The sequence below is a fragment of the Chamaea fasciata genome, unplaced genomic scaffold (genome assembly GCF_029207755.1).
Source record: "Chamaea fasciata isolate MVZ Bird 193981 ecotype frontalis unplaced genomic scaffold, bChaFas1.0.hap1 SCAF_22, whole genome shotgun sequence".
NCBI lineage: Eukaryota > Metazoa > Chordata > Aves > Passeriformes > Sylviidae > Chamaea > Chamaea fasciata.
The window spans coordinates 2,378,513-2,402,311 of NW_027094107.1; the positions used below are offsets into that span (position 1 = coordinate 2,378,513).

Below are 23,799 nucleotides of genomic sequence, written 5' to 3' on the forward strand. Positions count from 1 at the left end.
GAGAGGCTTTCCAGCACTTTCCAGCCAGCTGGACTGCTCACTTAGCAGATAAGCAAATATAAAGTGGCTCTGCCTTGGGGCTTAACAGAATGACAAAGGATAAATTCTGAGCTAATCAACTGTCAGCTGATACCTTTGTTATGGTTTGTGCAGACAAAAAAAAAAAAAAAAAGTGATCCTTCTTGAAACCCCTCAGTAGTTCAGAGTGACAGTGGCATGGAAAAATGATCTGCTGGAACATCAGGAGCGTCACTGCCAGCTTGACAACCACGCTCACCACCTCCAGTCCACCAGCAATCAGCTGACTCCTTGTAAAAAACTCTCTCAGAGACAGAACGTCTTGAAACAAAGGGGACAGGGTCACTTCTCTTTAAAAATGATAAGCTCAGCCTGGAGGAAGATCTCCAGTTCCAGGTGGTGTAAATCAACTGCACTCAACTGCGGCGATCTGGAGAGCTGTGGCACGGGAAATGCAGGTGTTGTCCCCTCCACAGTCACCCACGCTGAACTCTGAGGGGAAATTCCTCAGCAAAGAAACCCTTGATGGAAACAGAGTATTTCCCTGTACCTTGGCACATCTGGTCCTCCCGAGCCGGGAAGGTGAAATGCCCTATGAATCTCACCCAGAAAGAAACAGCCAGCGATTCCCAGAGGATGATTAAAAAGAATGATTTACTGCGGGCTGCAGAGCTCGTTACGTGTGAAGAACGACAAGAGCTGGAGCACGTTGGGGACTTATCAGCTGCAGCCCCAGCTCGGAGCGAGAGAAAGCCCCTCGCCCTGGGTCTCAGACTGGATGTCTGCCTCCCCAGGTCAGGGGAAGTTTGCAGGAAGCTCAGGCAGGCTCAGCAGGGCTCGGGAGGAACACAAACAGCACAGCCAAGGAAGGGAGCAGAGGGCTGGGGAGGGAAGGGACTGTGACCCCGGGGACAGCACAAAGGCGACTCCAAGGTCAGGTCTCCACGAGAACATTGTTTTCCTTCAGGCGGTGAAGCCCTTCATGTTCAGGTGCTTGTAGTGTCCAGGAGGAGGTTAATTGCTGCTCGAGATGAGCTTTGGGAGGGTCCTTCCAGCTCACACGGGCAATCTCAGCTGTCCCCTCACACCTCCACAGTCACAGTGGGACACGGGGCTGGGACACGGGGCTGGGACACAGACCCAGGACACAGGACTGGGACACAGGGCTGGGACACAGGGCTGGGACACAGACCCAGGACACAGGGCTGGGACACAGGGCTAGGACACAACTCAGGACATAGGGCTGGGACACAACTCAGGACACAGGGCTGGGACACAGGGCTGGGACACAGATCCAGGACACAGGGCTGGGACACAGGGCTGGGACACAGATCCAGGACTCCCCGTGACCCCTGCTCTTTGTTCAGTGTCACCTGCAGAGCAGGGACCTCTTTCCATGGGCTCTCCACTTGCATCCCCCTCTCAGAGGCACCACAGCCCCACCCTGCCTGAAGCCGAGGGATTTAAACCCCTCAGCACTGCACCCAGCATGTTGAAGACTCAATCTCTCCTCCAGCTCTTTATTTCCCTGCCTGTGCCTCTGAAACCTCCTCCTGACACACACACACACAGAGGATTTTGGGTTTTTTTCATTCCTGCGCCGTGACAGCGATTTGTCTCGTGGTATTTGTCCCACACCCCAAGCCCAGGAGCTGACATCGCCTCTCCCTTCAGGTGCTGTCAGCCCACGAGGATGATGAGCACTAAATGGCCTTTGAGGACAGCCATTCACGGCTCTTCGAGTCCGTGAAATTCCTGAACATTCTCATTTTTGCCTCTCGCTTTGTTCCAGATAAAGATAATTCCCTCGCCCTCACCATTTATTTTCTTCACTCAGCCGTACCTAAGCTGGGGAGCCGGGGCAGAGTTTCACAGGTTCTTTAAGTTAATGTTTTGACATAATCCCCGTGAAGTTTGTCTTCATCAAGGTCAAAAACACCGAGAGGAGGTTTATAACCTGTTCTTTACAGCAATAGCAGCATTAGCAGTGCAGTGACACTTGGGGCAGAGCGTTTTGGAAAGCTGCGCAAGGAAACAGCCCGGCCGGCTGAATTTCCCCTGGTGACCCATCAAAGCCGCCTCTAGGTACAGGAGTAACTCCTGTAAAGGCACTTGTTTTGAAAGTGGATCTTTGAAAAATAAAAGACCTTTCAGTTTGGCAGGCCAGTGAAAAGAATTGGTGGTGGAATGTTTAGATTAAACAGAAAGGAGAATATTTTCTCTTTAGGCAAAACAAAAGTGACTGCAAAACCCCCAGAAGCCATTCTGAGTCAACATGAAGCATTCTGTTTTTTGGTCAAATGAAATGCATTCTTCCCCTGGAGATTACTGTTAGAAACACAGGAATATTTGTGGAGAGAAAAAAAATATTACTCTAAAAAGTGTTAACTTCAAAAACTGTAGAAGCAAAATGCTTCTCGCTGCCAAGCAAATAAAGGCAAAACGGAGACTTACTTTTAAAAAATCCCAACAGGACACTACAGAAAAAGAAACCTCCATGCTTTGTCTGAAATTATGTTTCAAGCAGCAGAAGAATTTGTCAATTCTGACCCCCTCACCAGATTTTAGGCAGGTTTGGCTTTGTAGAAAATATTCCGCAGCTTTGCTAAGAACAGGCCTCCCACCTTGGGGAAGGCTCAGCAACTAGCACCTACTGAGTGGACACAAACCAGGAAGGAAGCAGTGGGGGAAGGGTGGCCTTTGGGCTTTCATTTAGAAATTCTCGATCCACGAGGAGGGATCCTCTCTTCCTTCTCGGCTGTCAGGAGCTGTCACTGCCAGCGCCAGGAACCTCTGCTGCTCACTCATGGCATCCTGCAAGTGTCCTCTGCTTTCAAGTCAGACCCTTCAGCATGTGATTTGAAGATACTGAACGCCTCGATTAGAGCAAAGAGCATCTTGCCTTTCCCTTGGATGCAGCCCTCAGTCCTCGAGGGTCGTGCCCAGGGCACAGCCTGTGCTCCGACACGGAGCTGGGATGTGCAGCCAACGCTCCCGGCACGGCTGTGGGACAGGGACAGCCACTCTCTCCGCAGGGCACACTGCTCAGCTGGCCCAGGTCTGGCTGCAAGTCTGCAGCCTCAAATAAAGCAGAAACGCAGCTCCAGCTCTGCTCCCCCTGGCAATATCTGGGGAAAAGCCAGCCAAAGCCCAAAGCTGTCACCCCGGCCCTGCAGTTCTGCTTCTCACTTTTAGGTTATCTCTGCGAACTGTCAAGAGGATTAAGGAGGCAGCAGCTTCAAAGAACATCAGAACCAAAATGTGATCTCATCTGAGGGACACTTCCATGCACTTCCAGCCTCTTTAGATTTCTCCTGGTGGGAAAGGGATGAGGCTGCTGGGGCTGCTCATCCCAGGGCTGTGGCTGATGTGAACTCCGCACTTGGACCACCTCTCCTCACTCTCTGTAGCAGCAAGGCAGAGCTCCTGCCCTTCCCTGGAGCTGACCAGCAGGGAGATGCTCCAGCAGGACAAGTTGTGCTGGGATGCATCCCCCTTTTCCCTCTGCAATGGCCTCAGCAGGACTTGTGCTCCCATAAAAATGTCTGTCTTGCTCCAAATTTGAGTTCCAGTCCTCGTGCTCTGGACTCCTGGCAGGACTGCACTGTGGCTGGTGCCTTCATGGTGCCCACATGAGCTTTAAAAGGAGCCAGAACTCAAATTTTCTGTGGGGGGCATCTTCTGGATTTCCTGTGCTCCGGTGAGCACCAGTGCTAAGAACCAAACAGGTGGAAGCGAGTGTTTCCCTCAGCCCTGTGCTCCCCACTCACACTAACACTGAGGTGGTGAAACACCAGCAGCTGGTGGCTCTGGGTGGGGACACACTGTTAGAATGTTCACTGTTTAAATCTTTGTGTGTTCAAAGCGAGCCCCACTGGAACAAGCAGCGACTGGGGAATCCGCCCTGTCCTGCTCAGCCCCGGTGGGCAGCCAGCACTGGGCTCACACGCAGCATTTTGTGCCTGCTGCACTCAGGGGAGGTGGGCCTGGTGGTTCTGAAGCAGTTATTTCAGAAGCAGCTCTATCATGGCCATAATTATTTTGAGAAATAGAAAACCAGCCCTCCTTTGCATAAAAGATGCTGAAGGATGTTGTTGGCCCCATACACTGAGGTGGTGCCTGTTTTACCCCTACAGCTGTGGGGGGTGGGCCATTGGGGGCGGGCAGGAATCCCAGCTTGGAAACCTGGAGGAGCTTTTCCTGACCCTCTTTGGCACTCAAGATGTGCCCAGCTCCAGCGACCTCAGCGCTAAAGTCACACACGGTGGAGGCAGCAGGACTGGGCAGGCTCGTTCCTTGCTCTGGTCACTGACTCAGGGGTACAAAATGCGCAGCAGATCCTTTTCTGTGACACGGGGGCTGCTGGGGGATCTTGGAGCTGAGGCAGGATTTGAGCCAGGAGCTCTCCCAGCTGACACCCCCAGGACTCTGCTGACACTGACAGTATTTCAAATAGCTGAGAGCTGCAAGTCCTGACTCCTGTCTAGACTGGAGCCTGGGGTAGCCCTTTGGGAAGGTGGAATGAATCTTTGCTTGATTTGTCCTTTTCTCCCTCCTTCTCTAAGCCATGCTAAATTTTATATGTGCTGGGAATGATATCTGTGTGTATTTGTGAGGCAGGAAAGGCAGTGGGGTATTGGAAAATGGGGGATGTGGGACCTGGCATGATGGATAAAATATGGGATAAGGACTGGATGCTGACCTGGTTTTGTCTGGGATAGAGATGGTTTTCTCTAGCTGGAACAGTGCTGTGTTTTGGATTTAATATTAGGATGAAGTGGATAACACACTGAGGGGAGCACTGTCAAGAGGACTGTCTGTGTTTTCACAGAGCCCGCCCTGCCCCTTGGCACAGGGATCCCAAAGGCTGCAATCAATGAGGATACTCCTCCCAGGGAGGTGTCCCTTGGCCAGGAGGGGTGACTGCAGAAGGCAGATGGAAGCAGATGCTGGGTCTGGGTGACTGTGGCAGCATTTTCCATGGAGCTGCCACTGCAGTGTGGGTCCAGGCCCTGCCTTTCCCTGCAGAGATTATCCCTCAGAGCCGAGATGGAATGAACGCAGTGGAGAACTCCCAACTATCTCTGTTCCAGCCCTGGGCCACTCTCTATTTCCAACACCGAGACGGGCAACAGGAGAAGGGATTGTCCTCCCTTTTAATGATGATCCTTGGGACTTGCCGCTGCAGCAGGAGGCAGAAAAGGCCTCGGGAACAATTAATTCAGGATGAAGCTCCTGAGCTGTGCCTCCCTCAGTGCCTGAGCACAGCTGAGGGGTGGCAGCTGCCCGTCCTGCCCCCAGGGATGTGCACGGTCACGGCTCCATCACCCCACAGGGAGAGCTGCGACTGCCAGGGCTCACAGAGCCCTCCAGGGAGGCTGGAAAAACAGGAGCCAGCACAGGAAATGATGGCCAGTGACAGGGCTTCCGATACAATCATGTTCTCATTTCGGTGTCAAGCAGCCGGCCAGGAATGAAGGGAAAAATACCATTCCCCTTCCTTTTTTGGCAATAATGGCTTGTAACCTCAGAGGAATCTCCAGCCTTCGGGGGCTGGCTCCACATTTTCTACCTGCACCTGGCTCAGCCCCCACTGAGCACTTGCTCTGTACAAAACCTCCTCAGAGATGAGTTTTGGGCCTCGCCCCTGTGTGGCACTGCCAGTGATCTGTCAGTTCCCTCACTTGGAGACAGCTGATGGGTTTTTCAGCGCTGCCCAGACACTGTCACAGCAATTTCCTTCAAAAAGGCGTGCTTAAATATTGAAGAAAGCCATAGGTGTGCTCTGAAGTCGTTGTTTAAGTTCAGAGCAGCTTCCTGGTCCCCAGGACAGCCTGCTGGCTTCCAACAAATATCCACAGGAACTGAATGGCAGGAAGAGCGTGCCCCGAGGACAGATCCATGCTGAGGTATAAATAGCTCCATTGCACAGGGCCAGGCAGCTTCCTCAGCCTGGCAGGCCAGATCCCAGCAGGAACCTGCAGCTTCTGGACTGAGCTGCTGGGGCAGAGCCCTGCTTTGGGGTGCACAGGACGAGCCAGGGGATTTTCCACCCACTTTTCCTTCCATGGCTTTTCAAGCACAGGAGTCTGAGTAAGAGCTTTTAGAGCACGGAGGACGTGGGACACAATTAAAGTGCACCTGAGAGGGTGATTTTTGCTGTTTGCCAGGAGAACCTTGGCAAGCAGGAGGACATCCTGCCATTTTTTTTTTTTTTTAGATCAGCTCTGTTCCAAGAGCATCCCTGGTGAGGCATTTCATAACTTGGGATATTTTCTTCAGGAAAGCGCTCAGGCAGTCCCAAAAGATCCACAACGTTTCCTGCACGTGCTCCTGCCACAGAGCAATGAAGGGCTGGGTAGGCAGCCAGGGCACTGAATCTGGACAGAGAATTGAGTTTCCCGCAGCGTGGGACAGGCTGGGTTAACAATGTTGGACCTGGGGCATCTGAGCTGGGTGTAATGGGAAAAGGAAACAGCTCAGCACAAGAACCAGGGTGGATAAAGCAACCAGAGTACCAAGAAAAAAAAACACAGAAAGGAAATAGAAAGAGAGAAAAAAAAATTACTTCAGGAACTAAGAAGTAATGCCAAAAAGCCACTTTCCAATTAGAGGAAGACTTGCTGGGAAAGCAGGATAAGGGTAAAAAGGGACTGTTTTCCACAGGCAGGAAGGTGTCACCCACATGAATGGAGCAGGTGTGTTCACCTGGAGGTGCAAAAGCTGAATTTAGCTGTGTGGGCATATCTGAGTCCCCTGGGAGATGGAAATTGCTCCTTGTGTTGCTTCACCGTCATTGACAGCACCCTGAGTCAGAGCTGACAGCAAAGATTTGTGTTTTCTGGAGGTGGAGGTTCGCAGCTCTCTTCAAATGCCATCAGACAAACTCACTGCCTCTGCAGCATTTGTGTAAGGGGATTCAAAGAACCACAATTTAGCTTTTACTAGGAAAATGAAATTAATTCATCCACACGAGTATTTGTGGGGAAGCGAAGGCTGAGTCTATCCAGCACCAGAGGAGTTCATGTCATCTCCAAGGCACTAAAAGTCAGCTCCTTCATCTGAGGAGTCACAATCTCAGCTAAGAAGATCCAAAATGATTCAGTGTTCAGTAATGCATGTGTCAAGTGGATCGGAAAAAAACCCCCCAGCATTTTGGGGGAACATTCTAACAAAAATTCCCGTTATTGGAACGGTTGTTGAATAGGTCGCATTCACTTAACCACAGAGGACCACGCTCCTCTGGAGTTCCTGCTTCCGTTGGTTCCTGGATTTGAACTCAATGGTTCTGACTTGTGGGGGAGAGGTGGCTCAAAGGGAACAAAAATGAGCAATGGGACATTTTTTTACAGTAAAATATGTCCAATGCAGTCACCCAGCTCTGCTAGGAATGTCTCACAGATGGAAGGACAAATGTGTAGGAGGGGAGCAATTACAAAGAATCCTGACGGGATGGTCCATGCCTGGGGAGGAGGGGAAAGACAGAGGGCTTGGACATTCAGGATGAATCTTTGGGAAAGCACTGTGACAGCAAAACCCTTTCGGACTGAAGAATTTAGTGTTAAAAGGAAAGGTTGTTTAAGGAAGTCGGTGTATCTGTTAGTTGGGACACTCAACTGCTGGGACAGTAAAGTGATGGGACAATCCTGCTTTCAAATCCTGGAACCGAACAGGAGGGGTAATCTCTGGTTCTCACATCCCTGAGAATTGGCATGAAAATCCACCTGCCATGAAACCCCAGATATATTTGGTCTGCTCAGGGTCAGAGCTGCTGCTTCCTCCTGGGCCGGTGCAGAGGTGGAAGCCCCTGCACTGCCGGCTCAGCCTCACACAGCTCCCACGGCCCAGCACAACTTAAGAAGTGGAATTCTTACCTTGGACAAAGACATAGATGCTGGCCACGGGCCCCTGGTGCTCGGGGGTGCTGTTGAGGGCACAGCTGAGGTAGCCAGTGTCGTTGGCCGTGGCTCTCCTGAGGACGAGCTGGCTGCAGCCCAGCCTGGGGACATCGCGGCAGCCGCTGACGTGCACACGGGGGTTGTCCTCCCGCAGCCGCCAGCTCACAGACGGGGCTCCCCTGCCAGCACAACACACCCAAATTACACATGGGTCGGGCAAAACTGGGCTTTTCTTCTGACCAGCCGTTCCCTGTGACAGTTCTGGTTTCTTTTGCTGTGCCAAGGTCAGGGTGGATAACATGGGAAATGCAGGGTTTGAGTTTGGACTTGGTTATCGTTTCTTATGAATTTACAGACTCACGAGCGTGAGCTCAGTCTAGCAAGTTAGAGAAACAAGGTAAAATGGAGTCCCCCTAACTCTTTCCAAGGTTATTTAAGTGATAATCCCCCAATAACGAGGTGACATCTGTATTATTTATACTTTTGACCCAACAATGACCACCCAAGGCCCGCAGTGTGGACCTTTTTCACCCAATTACAGAAAACCACCCAAACCCATGAAGAAGAAGGAAGTGGAAGGTGAAGAAGAAGGACATAGACAACACCTCAAATCCTCCATCCTGACTCACACACATTACTATACACTAAAATCCCCAAATCCAAGTTTCCAGAATTCCAACAGTTCCCAGTCTCCTGCCCTTATGATTCCCAAATAAATTGTAAAGGTCACTGAGTGTTTGCACTTCCACCCATCAGAAATTGAGCTGCATCACCCCACACTGTTCCCCAGACATTCCTGAAATACTCTGCGGGAACTGCAGCAAGCTCCTGGAGAAAAGTTTAATTTCTCTTCCAACACAGTGCCTGAACACAAGTTTGTTTTTATAACACTGTGTTTCAGCCACTTCAAACATTAGAAAGCATCAGATAAAATTATATGTTTGTTCCAGGCAGACGATTTTGCATATTTTAACGGCTAAATTAACGTATATTTTCTTGCAGTGAGGCTGCATGGAGAGAGGAGGATATTTTTGTAAATTTGCATCACCTTTCTTGCTTAATCAGCAGTGACTCAGTCTTGATTTTTATGAAGGGCCTGAAACTAATCAGGTTACAAATCTGGGAATATCTGCTCAGGACACATTTTTTTCCAATTCCCCTTGTGACAGCAGCCAGAACACCAAGCCAGGAGGGCAGACAATGCACATTGCCTCCACCTGACCCCTCTGCTGCTGGATCGCCAGGCACAGCTCGTGAAAAATGCAATTCCATGGAGTTCAGGACAAGCAGGGCCTGGGTGTCACCTGCTACAGGACCCAGAGCTCCCGGCTGACCTAAGTCACAGCTGGATGTGCTGGAGGCCATGGCAGTGGGAGCTCCTGGAGCTCCCTCTGAGGGCTCTGGGGATGGCCCAGCCTATGAGGTGAAGATGATGGTGGTTTTTGCAGTAAGCTGGTTTTCAGTGTGGAACCTGGCGGGTTGGGGGATGATCTCCTGTGGATTTTCCTGGGGAAGGAGTTGGTGTTGGAGAGAGGGAGCTGTGTGTGTGCTTGCAGAGCAGCCACTCCTCCCGAGAACAGGGGGTTGGCTGTCTCCTCTCACTCCGAGAATTCCCACTGGCATTTCCTGGGCTGGGGAAGGGGTGAGAACCCCTGGACTTGCCCAGCTCGGTGCTGCCAGGGAGAAATCCAGGGCTGACACACTGGCTCAGGATGGCAATGCCCAGAGTGTGTATCTGGGTGAAATTCCCAGTTAGCCAAGAACTCCAGAGCCCCAGTGGCCTGCAGGGGTGCAGGAGGTGCAGTCAGAGCACGTTTGCCAGGACATCCAGTGACATTTCCACCAACATCCTCTTGGCCCTGGCTCCGGCCCGTCCCTCTGTCGCCTTCCTGCAGAGGAGGCGGACGTGGAGCTGGGCTCTTGAGGTTATTCCCAGCACAAGGCTGCAGGAGAGCACTGGGAAAAGTGGGAATATCCTCTCTTCTGAGCAGCCTCGCCCTCGTTCTTGGATGCTCTGGTGGCTTGGACAGCATCACCCCACGTCAGAGCAGCTTCCCGTTGTCCTTCCGAGCGCCCAGAGTCTGTCCCCACCCAACCAACGTCACTGGTGACTCCAGGACTGGGATTGCTGGCCCGGAACAGGGAATAGAGGCAGTTCACACGGAGACACAGCTCCCAGCACGTCACCGTGTCCCTTTGTCACCCACACCTCCTCTGTGCATCCAGCTCTGCACTGGTGGCTCTGCAGGGCAGCTCTGGGATTTCACACCTGAGCTTCCTTAAATCTTTTCCCCCCCTTCCATACATTATCCCGGTGGAAGGTGAAGCCTTTGGCTGTTGCTTTGGGATTTTTACACACCTGCCAGAGGGGACTGGCAGCAGCAGCAGCTTTGGCCCCACTACCACAGACCAGAAAATCTTGGCCAAGAACCTCAAAAGCCTGGAGCTGAAGGGAGGATGGACATTTACACAGCCTAAATGCCCCTGGAAGCACAGAGAATTCCAGAGCTCCCCTGGGCCGGGAGCTAACCCACGAGTGTGGCAGAGGAGGCAGGAGGACAGACGTCCCCAGAGGGGCTGATCCAGGGAATCCTGCGTTCAGAAACCCCACTTCCCTTCTCTTCCCAGGTTTTGGATCACCCGAGCCAAGGAGCTGAACTGCTCCAGGCCCTGGTCCCATGTCACATCTGGTGCTCACATCCTTTCGTGTTTCTCAGAACCTGTCATGGGGATTTCTTGCTTTGCATCCACAAAGCAACAGGGCACTGAAGTGCTCGTAGCTCCTTCAATTATTTTTTCATTCATCTGGTGATACAAGAAAAGTAGGGTGCTCCTCCACATTAAGAAGGTGGGGGATGGAGAACTGCTGGGAACTGTTGATTTAATTGGCCCGGGGCACCCCAGGGACTTCGAGTCCACACAGGTTTTATGGACAGCACCACTGAGATGTTAAAGGACTGCTCAGACTTTATTGCCATCATGTTTGCTCTTTGCCAAGCTAAAAATACCCCTGGAAGGTTGCTCTGACCTCGTAAGCCACACGGCAAGCTGGAGGGATTTGGAAAAAACCATAAGACATCCCAAATTTACACAGTCTGAGCCCATTCACCTTTCACTATAACAAAGAATTAAATAGTCTGGGACGAAAATCAGAGGGGACGTGTCAGTGTAACCTAAAGCTTAGATTCACCTTCCCCACTGCTTTTTTTACTGTTTTCAGTAACTTCTCCTGCAGGAAACCATCCAGGTAATGGCTCCAGCTAAGGGAACCTTGCAAGAAGATGTAAAATCAATGTGTGTGTGTAAGAGAAAGAGAAATTGTGAGGCTTTGTGCTACCTTGAGCCCTTTTTCCTACAACACCTTCAGAGAAAAACCTGAGGAACAACCTCTGGCGGTAGCGAAGTGTAAAAATCCCCCTCAGAACAAGTAACGCCTCCATCCATCTCAGTCTGAGGCCTTTTGTGGGACCCAGCAGCTGCTGCGTGTTCTGGCACAGCAGAGTGCTCTGGGTTTGCTCCTTCCTCGTGTGTCAGCTGTATCCCCATTCCCAGAGCATCCTCTCCCTGTCACCACCAGAGTCCTGCTGGTCCTTACACGGCTGGTGGCACTCACTGTGCCAGGACTGGGATTCACAGCAGCAGCACTTTGGTTTTTTTTCACAAGTCCTGGTTAAATCTGATTTAAAGAACGTGCTATGTTTAAACAGGCTGGGTCTTTAAATGCACACACAGTGACTGCTGCTTGTTTAAGTGTCTGTGATGGGCTGGGTGGCAGCTCCTGGTGATCTTGGTTGTCGTTTCCTCATGGACAGGGAGCAAAGGAGTGGCTTTAGCTGCAGAGGAGCTGGACCTGCCCCTGTTTCAGAGAGGATTTCCAGCCGTGCCCTCAAGCACAGCACGTCCCTCTCCCATGAGTTCTCCCCTCTGCTGACTCAGGGCTTTGCCTGGGCCCCCGAACGACACAACACAAAGAATTTGGCCGAGCTGACCCCAGACCCTCCTCCCTGCTCTGTCACAGCCCATGCAGCTCCCTGCACACAGCCCCAGCTCCCAGCTCTGCTCTGTCCTGGAGCTCTGCTGGGCCAAACCAATCAACACAAGGGCAAAAATCCAACTTTTGTTTCGGAGCAACCCTTACCAGCATTTTATTTTTAGGGTGTCTCCTGGTGAGATGACGATTTGGTCCTTGGAAATGCTCAGCCTTGGTTTCTGAAGATGCTCTTCCTCAGCGAGACCTGACCCAAAAACAGAAGAAGAAACCATCATTAGTTTAGAAGGGCATCAGAGCAGCACAATGCACTCGAGGCAAACTCTTTGTTTTGTAAATAGTTCCTAATTTGAGGGCCCACACAGTGCTGCATTTATCCTTGGTCGGGTGGTGCCCTCAGTTTGTTTTTGTTTCCTTTATTCCTCTCTTTCTCTTCTGCCGCCGAGCACCTGCAGTTGTGCCAGCAGTGCTTTGAGCCAGCTTTGTCACTGAATTATTGCAGATTTAGGAGAGCAGATCTGTGTCAAAAGGATTTTGCACACATAGAAAAGTGGAAGGAGCCACGTCCTTGGGAAATAATTTGATGGGCGAGCTCATACATTACATTTTAATTAATGGGAGAAGAGAAAACAATCATTCTGGGGAGCAGCTCTGTGAAGCACCTGTGATATTAAAGGCCAATGGAAAAGCTGGTGTTTCCCAAATGCCCATTCCCAGATCCTGCACTGAGCTGAGCCCCAGGCTTGGTGGGCACTGTGGCTGGGGGAATGCTCCCAGGGGAATCAGAGATTTTCTCAGCCCTCTGATGACCAGCGGTGACAAAGGTCTGTCTCATCATCTCCTGGCCCAGGAAATGTCTCCTGCTACAATGAGACAATGTTCGGAAAGTGAAACTGAGAAGAACCAGAAGTGGAGGTTGGCCAGGCTGGTTGTTTTGTCCAAATTCAAAGTAACGCAATCAAGGAGAGGAGAAACCAGGCTCCGATAAGGATCTCCACTCCCAAAGCTCTGACATTAAAGCTGTGTTTTCTTTCCCCTCCTGCTCTTCAAATTTCTCTCTTCTCCTGAGCCTCGAACTCGATAAGCCAGAAATCCTCCCTGGGCTCCCAGCACGGGCTTTATTTGCAGCAGACAGGGAGATAACGTGTCTGGCAGAAAGAGAAACACTGAGCTTTAACTTTTCAACTGCACGAGGCGGGGGTTTTCCTGCCCCCACCTCTCTACTCTCATCTCTGCGCTGCCTGGTTTCAGTGAATTGCTCTTTGCCTGGCATCAGCGTGGGGAGTGACCCACTCCCACTCTGGAGTCTCTGGCTTCTTCCAGGAGCTCCCATCAGGAACTCAGCAGAGGCCAAGGCGCCAGCAGGTGCCATCTCTTGGCACCACGGAGTCCTTCCAGAGGGGATCCTGCCCAGACACCACTGCTGGACTGCCCTGGAGCCCCTGAGCCTTCCTGCAGACTCTGGCTGAGGCTTTGAAGCAGTGCTGGCCACCAGAGACAGATCCAGCCCACTCCCCCTGCTCTGGCACTGCTGCTCCATCTCCAAGGTCCTCTGCAGAATAAGAAGTTGGAGTCTGGCCAACCCAAATTCTCTCCAGTGGCTCTGTGGGACATTATTTAGCACCTCCAAACAGCCGTTCCGTGGAATGCTGGGGAAGCAGAGCAGCTGGGGGCTCCAGCCCCACAGTTCCCAGTTATTTGGGAAGCACTGAGATTCCTCAACACCCTCAGGATGGCACAGGCAGGGAGCAGCATCACACTGAGCTGAGAACCAACAGAAAAAGCCCCAAACTGCAAGAGGAGACATTGCCATCCCTGCTCTTGGCTCCAAGTCCCCTCTGGTTTCCAGACAGAGCCAGCTCCCGCCAGGAAGGGGCTGAGCCTTGGCACAGGTTCTGTCATGGTGCTGAGGCATTTCACAGCCCCCCCAGACTGACTGTGCTGAGCTTTGCAGAAATGCTCCAGGACATGGCCAGCAGCTTCAAATTTGTCTGTCAAACGTCATTAATTTGCCAGCTGAGGGGGGTCTGGGTCCCTGTGGCTCTCCCAGGACTCTGCTCCTCCCAGGACCTGCCCTGGGCTGTTGATGCTGTGATTTCGCCCAGGACTTTGAAAATCCTGGGCTTTGAAACAAGATTATTTCTCTCCCCTTGTGCCTTCAGTTGTTCTTAGGGCTAAGAGGGGGCTTTGAGCTGGGCTTTTGACTCTGGATTGTAGCTCTCATGATCTCCCATGAGCAAGTGTGGCACTGTCAGAGGGCCTGGGGTCAGAGCCTGGGCTCAGTTCTGACTGCAGAGTCTCCGGGCTTTTACATTTGACACCGTTCTCGCTAAAAGAAAGCAAAGTATTTTTCAATTATTCTGGTTTTGCTTCTGAGTTACTTCTTGCCCAAAGTTTATTTTGGCTTGGGGAGCTGAAGAACGGAACAAGCCAAGTGGAATTTCAGTGCTTTTTCTACCCCACAGAGGACAGGAGGAGAATTCCTGTGCCACACACATCTGGTCTCTGCTGGCAGGTGACAGAGGGTTTAGATAAACACAGCCTGTGCCCCTTCTGCCACACCACAGCTCGGTGGGCCGGGAAAAGAGCATTTTGAGGGCAAAACAGAGAGAGTTATGGGGGCAAGGTCAGGCTGTGCTAGGGCAGGACACCTAATGCCAAACTGGCACAGTGAGGCCTCACAATACTCCTGACCTCCCCTGGTCCCTTTAGAGCTAGACTTGACTTTTGGAAGCAAGGCTGGGGACAGCCCCGGGGTGTGTTGGATGAGGAGAAAGGATCTGCTCCACTTTCGCACTTGTTGCCTGTGCTTGAGGAGATTCATGCCTTTATGGAGGTGTTAGGATGCTGCAAGGGAGAGCCAGGCGCGTTCCTGGCAGTGCAGCCCCTCTTTTCCACAGCCCTGCTCCCCAGGCTTTGTCCCCAAACCCAGGGTGGGGTGGGAGACCTGCTGGGCTGGCTCCTGCTGAAGCTGAAGTGCTCTGATTGCACTGCTCAAATTCCAAAGCCCAGGCCTAAGAGAACATTCTCCTCCCTGTTAAATAACGTTGGTCCTGCTCTAGGGCTGCAATTAAAAGCAAGCAGTCATGAGTGTGTCATGACCATGGCAAAGCTCCTCGTGAGAGCCACGAGAAAAGTCCCGGGTGCCACAGCTGTCCCTGCCGTCCCCTGTGGAGCTGACCCTGCTGCTGGTGCAGCGTCCTTCCCTGGATCCTCCGGCACGGTTTGGGATGAGGGGCTGGAGTGCCACCCCTGCAGGGCTGGCAGAGAGCTCATTGCCTCCTGCAGAGCTGAGAAGAGGTCTGAGCACCTCTGGGAGGCACGGGGGGAGGACAGGCTCCTCCTGGGGAGGACAGACTCCTCCTGGGAAGGGTCAGACTCCTCCTGGAAGGGACAGGCTCCTCCTGGGAAGGACAGGCTCCTCCTGGGAAGGGACAGCTCTGCTCAGGTTCCTCGCACCCCTGCCCTGCCTTGGTTGTTGCCAGCACAAGGTTGGCTCCAGCCAGACAAGAGCAGCACCTCCAGCCTAGCGATGCCCCTGGAAAGAGCCCCAGGTGAGGACAGAGGCTCTGCCCAGAGCCTCCCTGCACCATTTCTGACTCTGGCAGTTCATTCCCACCTCCAGTTCAGGCTTTATCATTCTGCTCTCGGCGCTGGAAACCGCAAGCACAGCACAGCCACAGATCCTCGGGAGCCAAATGCGAAAGGTCGAGCGATACATTATCCAGGGGAGAAAAAATATATTGAAAACTGCTTTTCCTGGGATAATCTGATTTTGCAGCACGGCCAACATTAAACACGGGAGGCTCCCCAGGCAGAGGGTAATGGGTGACCTCCCTCACCTCTCTGTCAGATGGTTTCCAGCTCCATCTCACTTGGCACAGGGAGATCCCTCCCACGCACAGCCTGATGCTCCACACTGGGCCCAGCAGCCAGCGTGGATAAAAGGTATTTTTAATCTCAGTTCCTTATTGCAACAGCCTTCCTCCAGGCACCCTCTGGGCGCTGCAGCTCTCCCTGGCAGAGCCCTGGCAGATGGTTGTGAGCCTGGGTGTGGCTCAGTGACAGCTCAGGCAGTGTGATCCCCGATTAAGGATCCAGGGATCCCTCCTGGCCAGGGGGAGAGCTGCGAGGATGGAGCCCACACAGCTCTGCCTCAGGTGACAGGAGATAACTGCTGGCCAGAGCGGAGAGCGCTGTGCTGGCAGTGAATCGAGGCAGGTTAGAGCAGGGACTGCACGAGGCTTGGGCACGCAAACAGCTTTTTGCACGTGGGTGAACTCCAGGGACTGTTGGGGTGTGTAAAGTCGCTCCTGTGCAGAGAGCTGGGCCCCGGGCCACCTCAGCCCTGGGAAGGGACTGGAAGTCACAGTTCTGAGCTGATTTGAGTCAGGGAAGGAGGCTGACAGATTCACGGCGTTTAAAATCTGTTTGGTCATGGCTGAGGACGCTCCTGGGAGCTGTGCTTGCCTGGCAGAGCCTGGAGCAGAAACTCCAGGAACCCTCTGGAACCAGCGGGGGCTGTCCTGACACCACACCCTGCCCTGGTCACCGGTGAGAGGTGACCACAGTGCCTGGGCTGTCCCCTCCCCTCCTCCCAGGAAAAGCCGGGCAAGGCAGACCCTGCAAACAGCTCTGCCCCTGCAGCAGAAATGACGCCCAGTAAAGGGCACCTCGTCGCCAGCGCCACGTGAGCACACCTCAAAACGAGCAGCTGCCCCTTCCAAAGGGCGTTTTCGTGCTTCCATCCCCAAGGAAATCTATTTTTGCTGGAATTGGAGAGCTCAGGGATTCACTGAAAAGCCATGTGTGTTTAAACCAATGGCCTGTAATCATCTTAGGATTTATTTCAAGGTTACCCCCATGAAAAGAGAAGGCACCACAGCCCTGGCAGCATTATTGGATCACAAGCCTTGCAATATGTGGTGTTTTTATTAAGTCTTCAGCTCCTGGAATCAGCTTTCTTCACTTGTTACATTCAAGTGATTTGCTATTTTTTTTAAAGGTTTAAAAAGACAGCAGCAAATAACAAAAGAGACCCATCTCCAGCCCTCTTTTTGTTGTGAATTTGGACATAGGGGTTTTGATTGTCCTAGACGTTAATGAAATGCAATGCAAGGACTTTTAAATGAAATGTTATTGCTACCACTGGCTTTCCCAGCAGAGGGGAAGGGAGGCTCTTGTGGGGAAGGTCTTGGCTGTAAGTCAAGAATAAAACCTCTCCCTTTTTGTCTTTTCTGCTGGCCGATGGGTTCTGTATCGAGGCACCGATGGGAACTGAGTCAGTGCAAAGGGCAAAGGCCCCCACGAGGGGCTGCAGGTGGAGAATGTGTGGGGCAGAACTGCTTGGGGAAGACTTCCCCTGTAGCCCCAATGTGGTTTGAGTGCCTCTCTCCCATTTCCTGTGCTCAGGGAATGCTTTTGGTCAGGTTATTTGCTCTCTCGATTCTCCATGTGTCTGTTGAGGACAGTAACTTGTCTGTGAAGATTTAAACCCTTCATCTTTTCCTGTGTGTCTCCACTGTGCTTTTCCTAGACCAGGAGGTGAGAAGGGGTTCAGTCTCTCGCAGCCTCTGGCCAGGACTCTCTCCCTTGCCTGCTGTTCCAGCTGAACTGTTTTTAAGGAAAACGGTTCATCAGCTTTTAAAGATTTTCTGTTTCATTTGTTTGTTTGAGGGGAATGGTTACTAGAAGCCTCTCTTCCTGTGGTTTCCCACCTCAAAATAACCAGGAATCCCCCAGGATGGCTCTGCTGTGGGTGGGCACAGAGCTGAGAACCTCCAGGCCAGAGCCAGAGCTCCCCTTCCTACAGGAGCTGAAGAGGTTGGTCCAAAATTAAATTAGCAATCACAAACCCATCAGGAGAGACGGCAAAGATTCCTTCAGGACATCCAAACGCAAGTGCTAACCCAAGAGTACCTCTGGCAAAGCATCAGGATTCCTGTTTCCATGGATTTTCCCAGCCAGGGAAGGCAGAATTTGCTCAGCTGAGTCATGAGAGAGGGGAGCAGTTCCCACCCGTTCCTCCCTGCCTGCTGCAGATGGAAGCTGTGTGTGGCTCAGCCAGAGGCAGCAGTTGGGGTGTAAATGATCCGAAGTGACAACAGTGAAAAATTAAATCGTTAGTCTGGAGCGGGGAGACGTCAACAACAGCACAGTGAAAACAACTGCGAAGTGGAGAAAGTGTTTGGAGATAAGATAAGGCTTTGGCCCAGCTTTTGGGATTTGTTCCTACAAGGCTTTTCCTCAGCTGCAGATGCATCAGCATTTCCTGCTGAGGTGGCACAGGCTCGCCCCGGTTTCCTGCAATCAGCAAAACCCCATCAGAGAGGCCACCTGATTGCTCTGGGTGCTGACACACAAACCCCGTGACCTCTCCTTGGCTTTTCCACAACCCAAACATCACCTCTGTGGTTCACCTGCACCTGCTCCAAGGCAGCCCCTGGAATTACAGTGCCACGGCCTTTCCTGGCTGTCCGCGATCTGCGTCGCTGGATCAGCTGCAGATTTATGGGAACGGGTCACAGAAAGCAGCTCCAGGTCAAAATTGTTTGGTCTTGGGCAGCAGCAGCTCATTAATCAGGCCCATTGTTTTCCCTCTGACACCACAGAGAGTCCCACGCAGTGCCAGGGATGTCACCAGCCCGTGCTGCTGGTGAGCTGGGGACTGAGGGGACATGTCCTTGCTTTGGGACTGGCTGATAAGCCAGGAACTGGGATCTACATGGAAAATAAACATGAAATCTGGGAAAGGAGGTGGCAATATCTGCAATCATCTGCCAGGCACTCAAGCACAATTTGAAGTATTTAGGAAATGTGGTAATCTCATGTCGATGGAAAAAAAAAAAGGCCGGGAATGTTGTTATTTCTTGATCCAAATTATGACAATTCCTCTGGGAAAGAGAAGACCTGGCACATCTCCACGATTAGGAAATATGCAGACCCAGTGGGAACAAGATGCACATGAAAAGAACCCTAAAGACTCTAGGGGAAAAAAAAAAATCCAAAAATGTGAGGTATGAAGCTGTGTTTGCCTCTGCCCCCAGCGTGGTCTCCTGAGAAAAGCTGGAGGGCTGCAGATACGAGTGTTTCCAATGATTCCCAGACAGGATTACTTCATCAGCGCTCCAGACATAGCTTTCCTTCCTCCTCACTGGCCATCCCCAGGACAGGGCACATTCCTCAGGCCAAGCTGGGGCTCAGGAGGAATGAGGGCACCCAGGGGGCTGCAGGGTGACCCATCCTGGGGAGCAGCCCTGGCCAGAGCTGGGCACAGCTCTCTGTGCTGGCTTTGGGTCACCCTGGGCTCCCACCGCCCATCCCAGCCCTTCACCTCCTCCCAGGGGACTCAGGGAGCACTTCCTGCACTCCAGAGCCCATCCAGCATTTCTCTGGAAGTGACCCCAGCCAGGATTTCTTCCCTTTCTCCAGAGCTCTGGGCAGGAAAATGGGAAGGTGGAAGGTTTGCTCAGAAGGGGGAGTGGAGGGACAGCACCAACTTCTGCTCCCTGTGACAGGGACAGGACCCAGGGAACGGCTGGAGCTGTGCCAGGGCAGGGTCAGGGTGGATTCCAGGGAAAGGTTCCTCATCCAGAGGGTGCTGGGCACTGCCCAGGCTCCCCAGGAAATGGGCACGGCCCCGAGGCTGCCAGAGCTCCAGGAGCCTTTGGTCAGTCAGGGTGGGGTTGTTGGGGTGTCAGTGCAGGGCCAGGGGCTGGACTGGATGATCCTTGTGGGTCCCTTCCATTTCAGGGTATTCTGTGATCTGTCTCTGCCTCCTCTGGGCTCTGTCCTGGCTTCCCTGCGTCCCTGTGCCAACCCAGAATTGTCCCCCCAGGTGAACTCGTGGTGGTTGATGTGACTATGGATGGACAGAGCTGGAGATTTTTATGGCTTGTCAGCCCATCTGTTCCTCACAGCTACAGACACCAAACCCGGACCAAGCTGTGGTTCCAGCTTGTCCAAACCCTGCACTGAGCTGCCTTTAATCTAACCAGAATCCCTCCCTGCAGGTAATTTGTGTGTGGTAGTAGTTACTTACAAAGCTGGTGGATGCTAAGGAAGGAACACTTTAAATCACTTTTAGTTTAATTACTGTATTATTTTGAGGAGTATCATCAGATCTGCTCATTTATCAAAGGTGACAGGTGAGGCTGAGGAGCCAACAGCAGCAATTCATGGGCTTCATGTGTGCAGCACTAACCACTGTGCTCACTCACACATCAATGGGATTGGATTTGGCACCTCTCGAAATTTCTCTCAAATTTATTTGTTTTGTACAGCTGCAAATAATGAAAGCAATTGTTGGGCTGACTCAGTTCCAAGAACTATTCCCCAACCTACTCATGTGCACAGAGAGGATCAGTCACTCTTGAAATCCGTCCTGAGATGAGCCAGGTCCTCCCATGCAAAAACAAGTCAATCTCTATTGATTCGCCAGTGATTTCCCTCCTGTCCCTACCCAGTTTTAATCTTTACACTGGACTTTTTAACCTGGAATAAAGGGTTTGCCTACACTTTGGTAAGATGCCTACACTCCAGGGTGGATGTTTTCTTGAGGAGAATGGACTTCTTTAAACTTAGAGCAGCAGTAGAGAGGTTTTCACAGGTTTTCTATAGACTTTTGTACCTTCTTCATAATTTCCTTTTGAAGTGACTAGAAATCAGATTTCAGAAAAAAACAACCCTTTCCTTTTCTGCGTGGCGGTGATAAGTTAATAATAAATTTTTCCTCATTAATCACATCACCGCCCAGGTATTGGCAGACTGGAAATGCCTGTGGTGGCTCCTTTACTGTGGTGGCACTTCCCAAAGACGGGACAAGGTGCACCAGGAGGGATGAAGCTGCAGGTGGCTCAGGCAGGACACAGAGAGACCTGAGGCAGGTTTTTATCTCTCTGCAGATAAGAATCTGCCTTATTTCAGTGTTTAGGGGCAATGCAATAACCCAGGCAGGCATCAGCTCCTCACTGAGCCCGGCTGCCAGCAGAGGTCAGGATTGAAACTGGCACCAGGAAATTTTAAGGAGGGATTTCCCTGAGGTTTCTATACAAGCTGCAGTCGGAAACTGACCTTTTTTTTTTTTTTTTTTTTTTTTTTTTTTTTTTTGCCAGAGTTCAATACAAGAGTTGGTTTCACACATATGGAAAATCTGTGCTGGTTGTACAGAGGTGACCTAGTCCCTGACATCTTTAACCAGGAAACAACTTCCAACAGTGATTCAGGGCAGCCAGACTCGGTTTAGAGCCACAGGTTTGGGGCTTGAAAAGTAACACTCCTATAAATTCACAGCCAACAGATGCAAATGAACTTTTCTCAGGTTAAAGAGGTTGGTAAATGAAGTTTCACTGGGCACAGCACACAAGCTAAAGCACTGCCCAGCAGGAGCTCCAAATGAAATCCCACCCGAGGGACGCTAACTTTGAACTTCACCTGGCCTGGCTATTTCAGTTCTTAGGACGTTCATTTCCAGAGCAAGTCTCCGTGTAACATTGGGCAATAGCAGCGAGACAGTATTTCCAAATACCCAGTCAACTAAATCATTGCCCTGTCTGTCAGCTTCTCCTTTGATAAAAAAATATGATGGTAATTCATCCTAAGACCGAGGCTTTGGAAAACTGTAACATGGATCCCCTGGAGAGACATTCAAATGGCCAGACAAGAAGAGAGAAAAGTTATAAAATACCTGACACTGTGGTTTAGCAGAATGTGCGTTTCTCTCAAAGCAGTTTTTGGTCTTTTTTTGCCAGCACTCAGCCTCTGCCTGGATGTATCAGATCAGGAGGATGCTCACTCATGTCCCTCCTCCACCATCTGCGGACTCAATCTGTGATTCCCAAATTTTCTTCTTGTTCCATCACCCACTTGCACATGAGAGTGTTGGAAGCCCCTGTAACTACCTGTACCTTATCCTCAAACCCGGTACAGAATGAGGTTTATAAGGTCTGGAAAAATAAAATTTAAGCCCAACGGATGGGAGTTATCAGGAATGGATCATAAGTGGACCTTTAAGTGGTACAAAAATAAAACTGTTGGGAATGGGAGTGGTTATCAGGAGAGGCTGGAATCACGGCGGGTCTGATACCAAGGGCAATCATTCATCTGCTCTTTCTGTTGGCAAGAATCTGGGGAGAGGAAAGAAAACCTTCCCTAGGTTGTTCCATCAGTCTGATGTAATTGTAGTGTAATTCACCTCCCAAAGGAAGCAGGGATGCCAGCCCTACCTTTAGGAATATTTAGAATTAGAGGAGATAAAGTGCTGGGAGATGTCCTTCAGAAAACATTTGCTCGTGCTCCACATGGGACAATCTCTGAGAGCTCCAGCTGCCACATTTGGGAATTACCCGATGTCCTGCTGAGTGGCCCAGCAGGGCCTGCCTTGAGGTACAGGACCCTTCCCTTTCCAAACTTCTTGGGTGCTCCCTCAAAGGCAGTGTGGATATCTCAGCTTTGGACCTTGAAGTGTCCCCAACACAGACCTCAGAGAGGCTGGAGGTGTTTTCCAAGAAAGACGAGAGCTGACAGAGGAATTTGGGTGAGGTTCTGCTGAATGACAAGAGGGAGGATTGCAAAGCAACCTCTGACTGTGCTCCAGGGCTAAATCTGACTTGCCATCAAGCAAGATGACTGCCCAGAGAACACCAAATAATTATACCCCAGCTTTCCTCAGGCCACATTCCCCGAGGTTTCCTGCTTGGAGCCTTGCTGGTGTGAGTCCAGCAGTGATCTCTGCTCCCTGGAGGTGCTGCTGTGTCCCATAGGCAGCACCACACAAACTCTGGTGGGAACTGGGCAGTCCCTATTCTCAGGCCTTTATTCCTCCTCTCCATCTCTTTCCTCATCCCCAGCCCTCTTTTCTAAGAAAAACAAAACGAGCCTGCATGGAAAGGCTTCTTTGTAAAGAACATCTGTGTCCTCCTGTGTGATGAATCACTGACCTGCAGAAGGAGCAGGCCAAGGGAAGGCCACGAGAGGGATGGAGCTGAAATCAGAGCGGGGAAGGTGGATGGGCAGGGTGAAGCAGAAAAGAAGCCCACCCCTGTTAGCATTGTTGGGCCATTTTTCCTTGAGCTATAAATCCAGAAGCAAATGAGCCAGAGCCTCCTGAGGTCGAGTCAATTGATGTGCCACACTAAACAGAGATGGATTTGAACAAATACAGGGGTTGAACGTGTCAGGAACATGTGAATGCTCAGTGTCAGTGAAATCTGCTCGGTGGGTAATTACTTTGTTTTCTTGGTTTCTGAGCTCTGCCCATTAAGAAGCAATAGGCTGGAGCTGACTTTGGACTTGACGCCAGAATCTGTTTTCGATCAGCGCCGTGTTCCACTTCTGTCGGCTTTGTGTGCCTGTCTCAGGAGGCTTTCCCTTTTTTTCTGGTTTGTTTTGAAGGATAGCAGGTTGCTATTTTGGGAGACAAGATAAAAGCTGTTTGCTGAGATGGGGAGAGGGAACCTAACCATCTCCTTAAACCCAAGCCCAGTTTCAGTCACATTTCCACAGCCCGGGGCGAGGTTTTGTTACCCTGTGCCTGCAGCCTGCCTGGGCAGCTTGGCCTAGCTACGTCTGGTTTCCTCACTGGCTTGCATTAAGCTGGAAAGTACCAATCAGGCCCAGGGAATTGGCTGCAAACCATTTGGTGAAATCCTTCTTAATGACAAACTCCATCGGGCCGTGGAGCAGGGCTTCAATCACTTCCTCGGCCTCCGCCGCACTCCTACCCTGACGTGACCCCGACTTCTCCCCTGTTTGTGAGGCTTCTCCACAGCTGTGACATAATGTTTTTGATGGCAGGCTTTGGTGGAATTCTGCTCGTGGCAAAGCAGGAATCTGCTTCGAATTAGCACTGCACATATTTATCAAGTCTGCATAGCATGGCTGCCTGTTGACAAAAAT

The 23,799-nt window shown here is 51.4% G+C and overlaps 1 protein-coding gene across 2 annotated transcripts in view; it reads right to left on the reverse strand.

Annotated features, from left to right (window-relative positions):
• LOC136300182 (vascular endothelial growth factor receptor kdr-like) overlaps window positions 1–23,799 on the reverse strand; it is a 129,746-nt gene that overhangs the window by 83,430 nt on the left and 22,517 nt on the right. For both annotated transcript variants that reach the window (XM_066202391.1, XM_066202390.1), the window contains exons 2-3: window positions 12,055–12,151; window positions 7,893–8,095 (exon numbers count right to left, since the gene is read on the reverse strand). In XM_066202391.1, coding sequence (XP_066058488.1) covers window positions 7,893–8,095; window positions 12,055–12,151 — 300 coding nt within the window. The remainder of the gene's footprint in view (window positions 1–7,892; window positions 8,096–12,054; window positions 12,152–23,799) is intronic.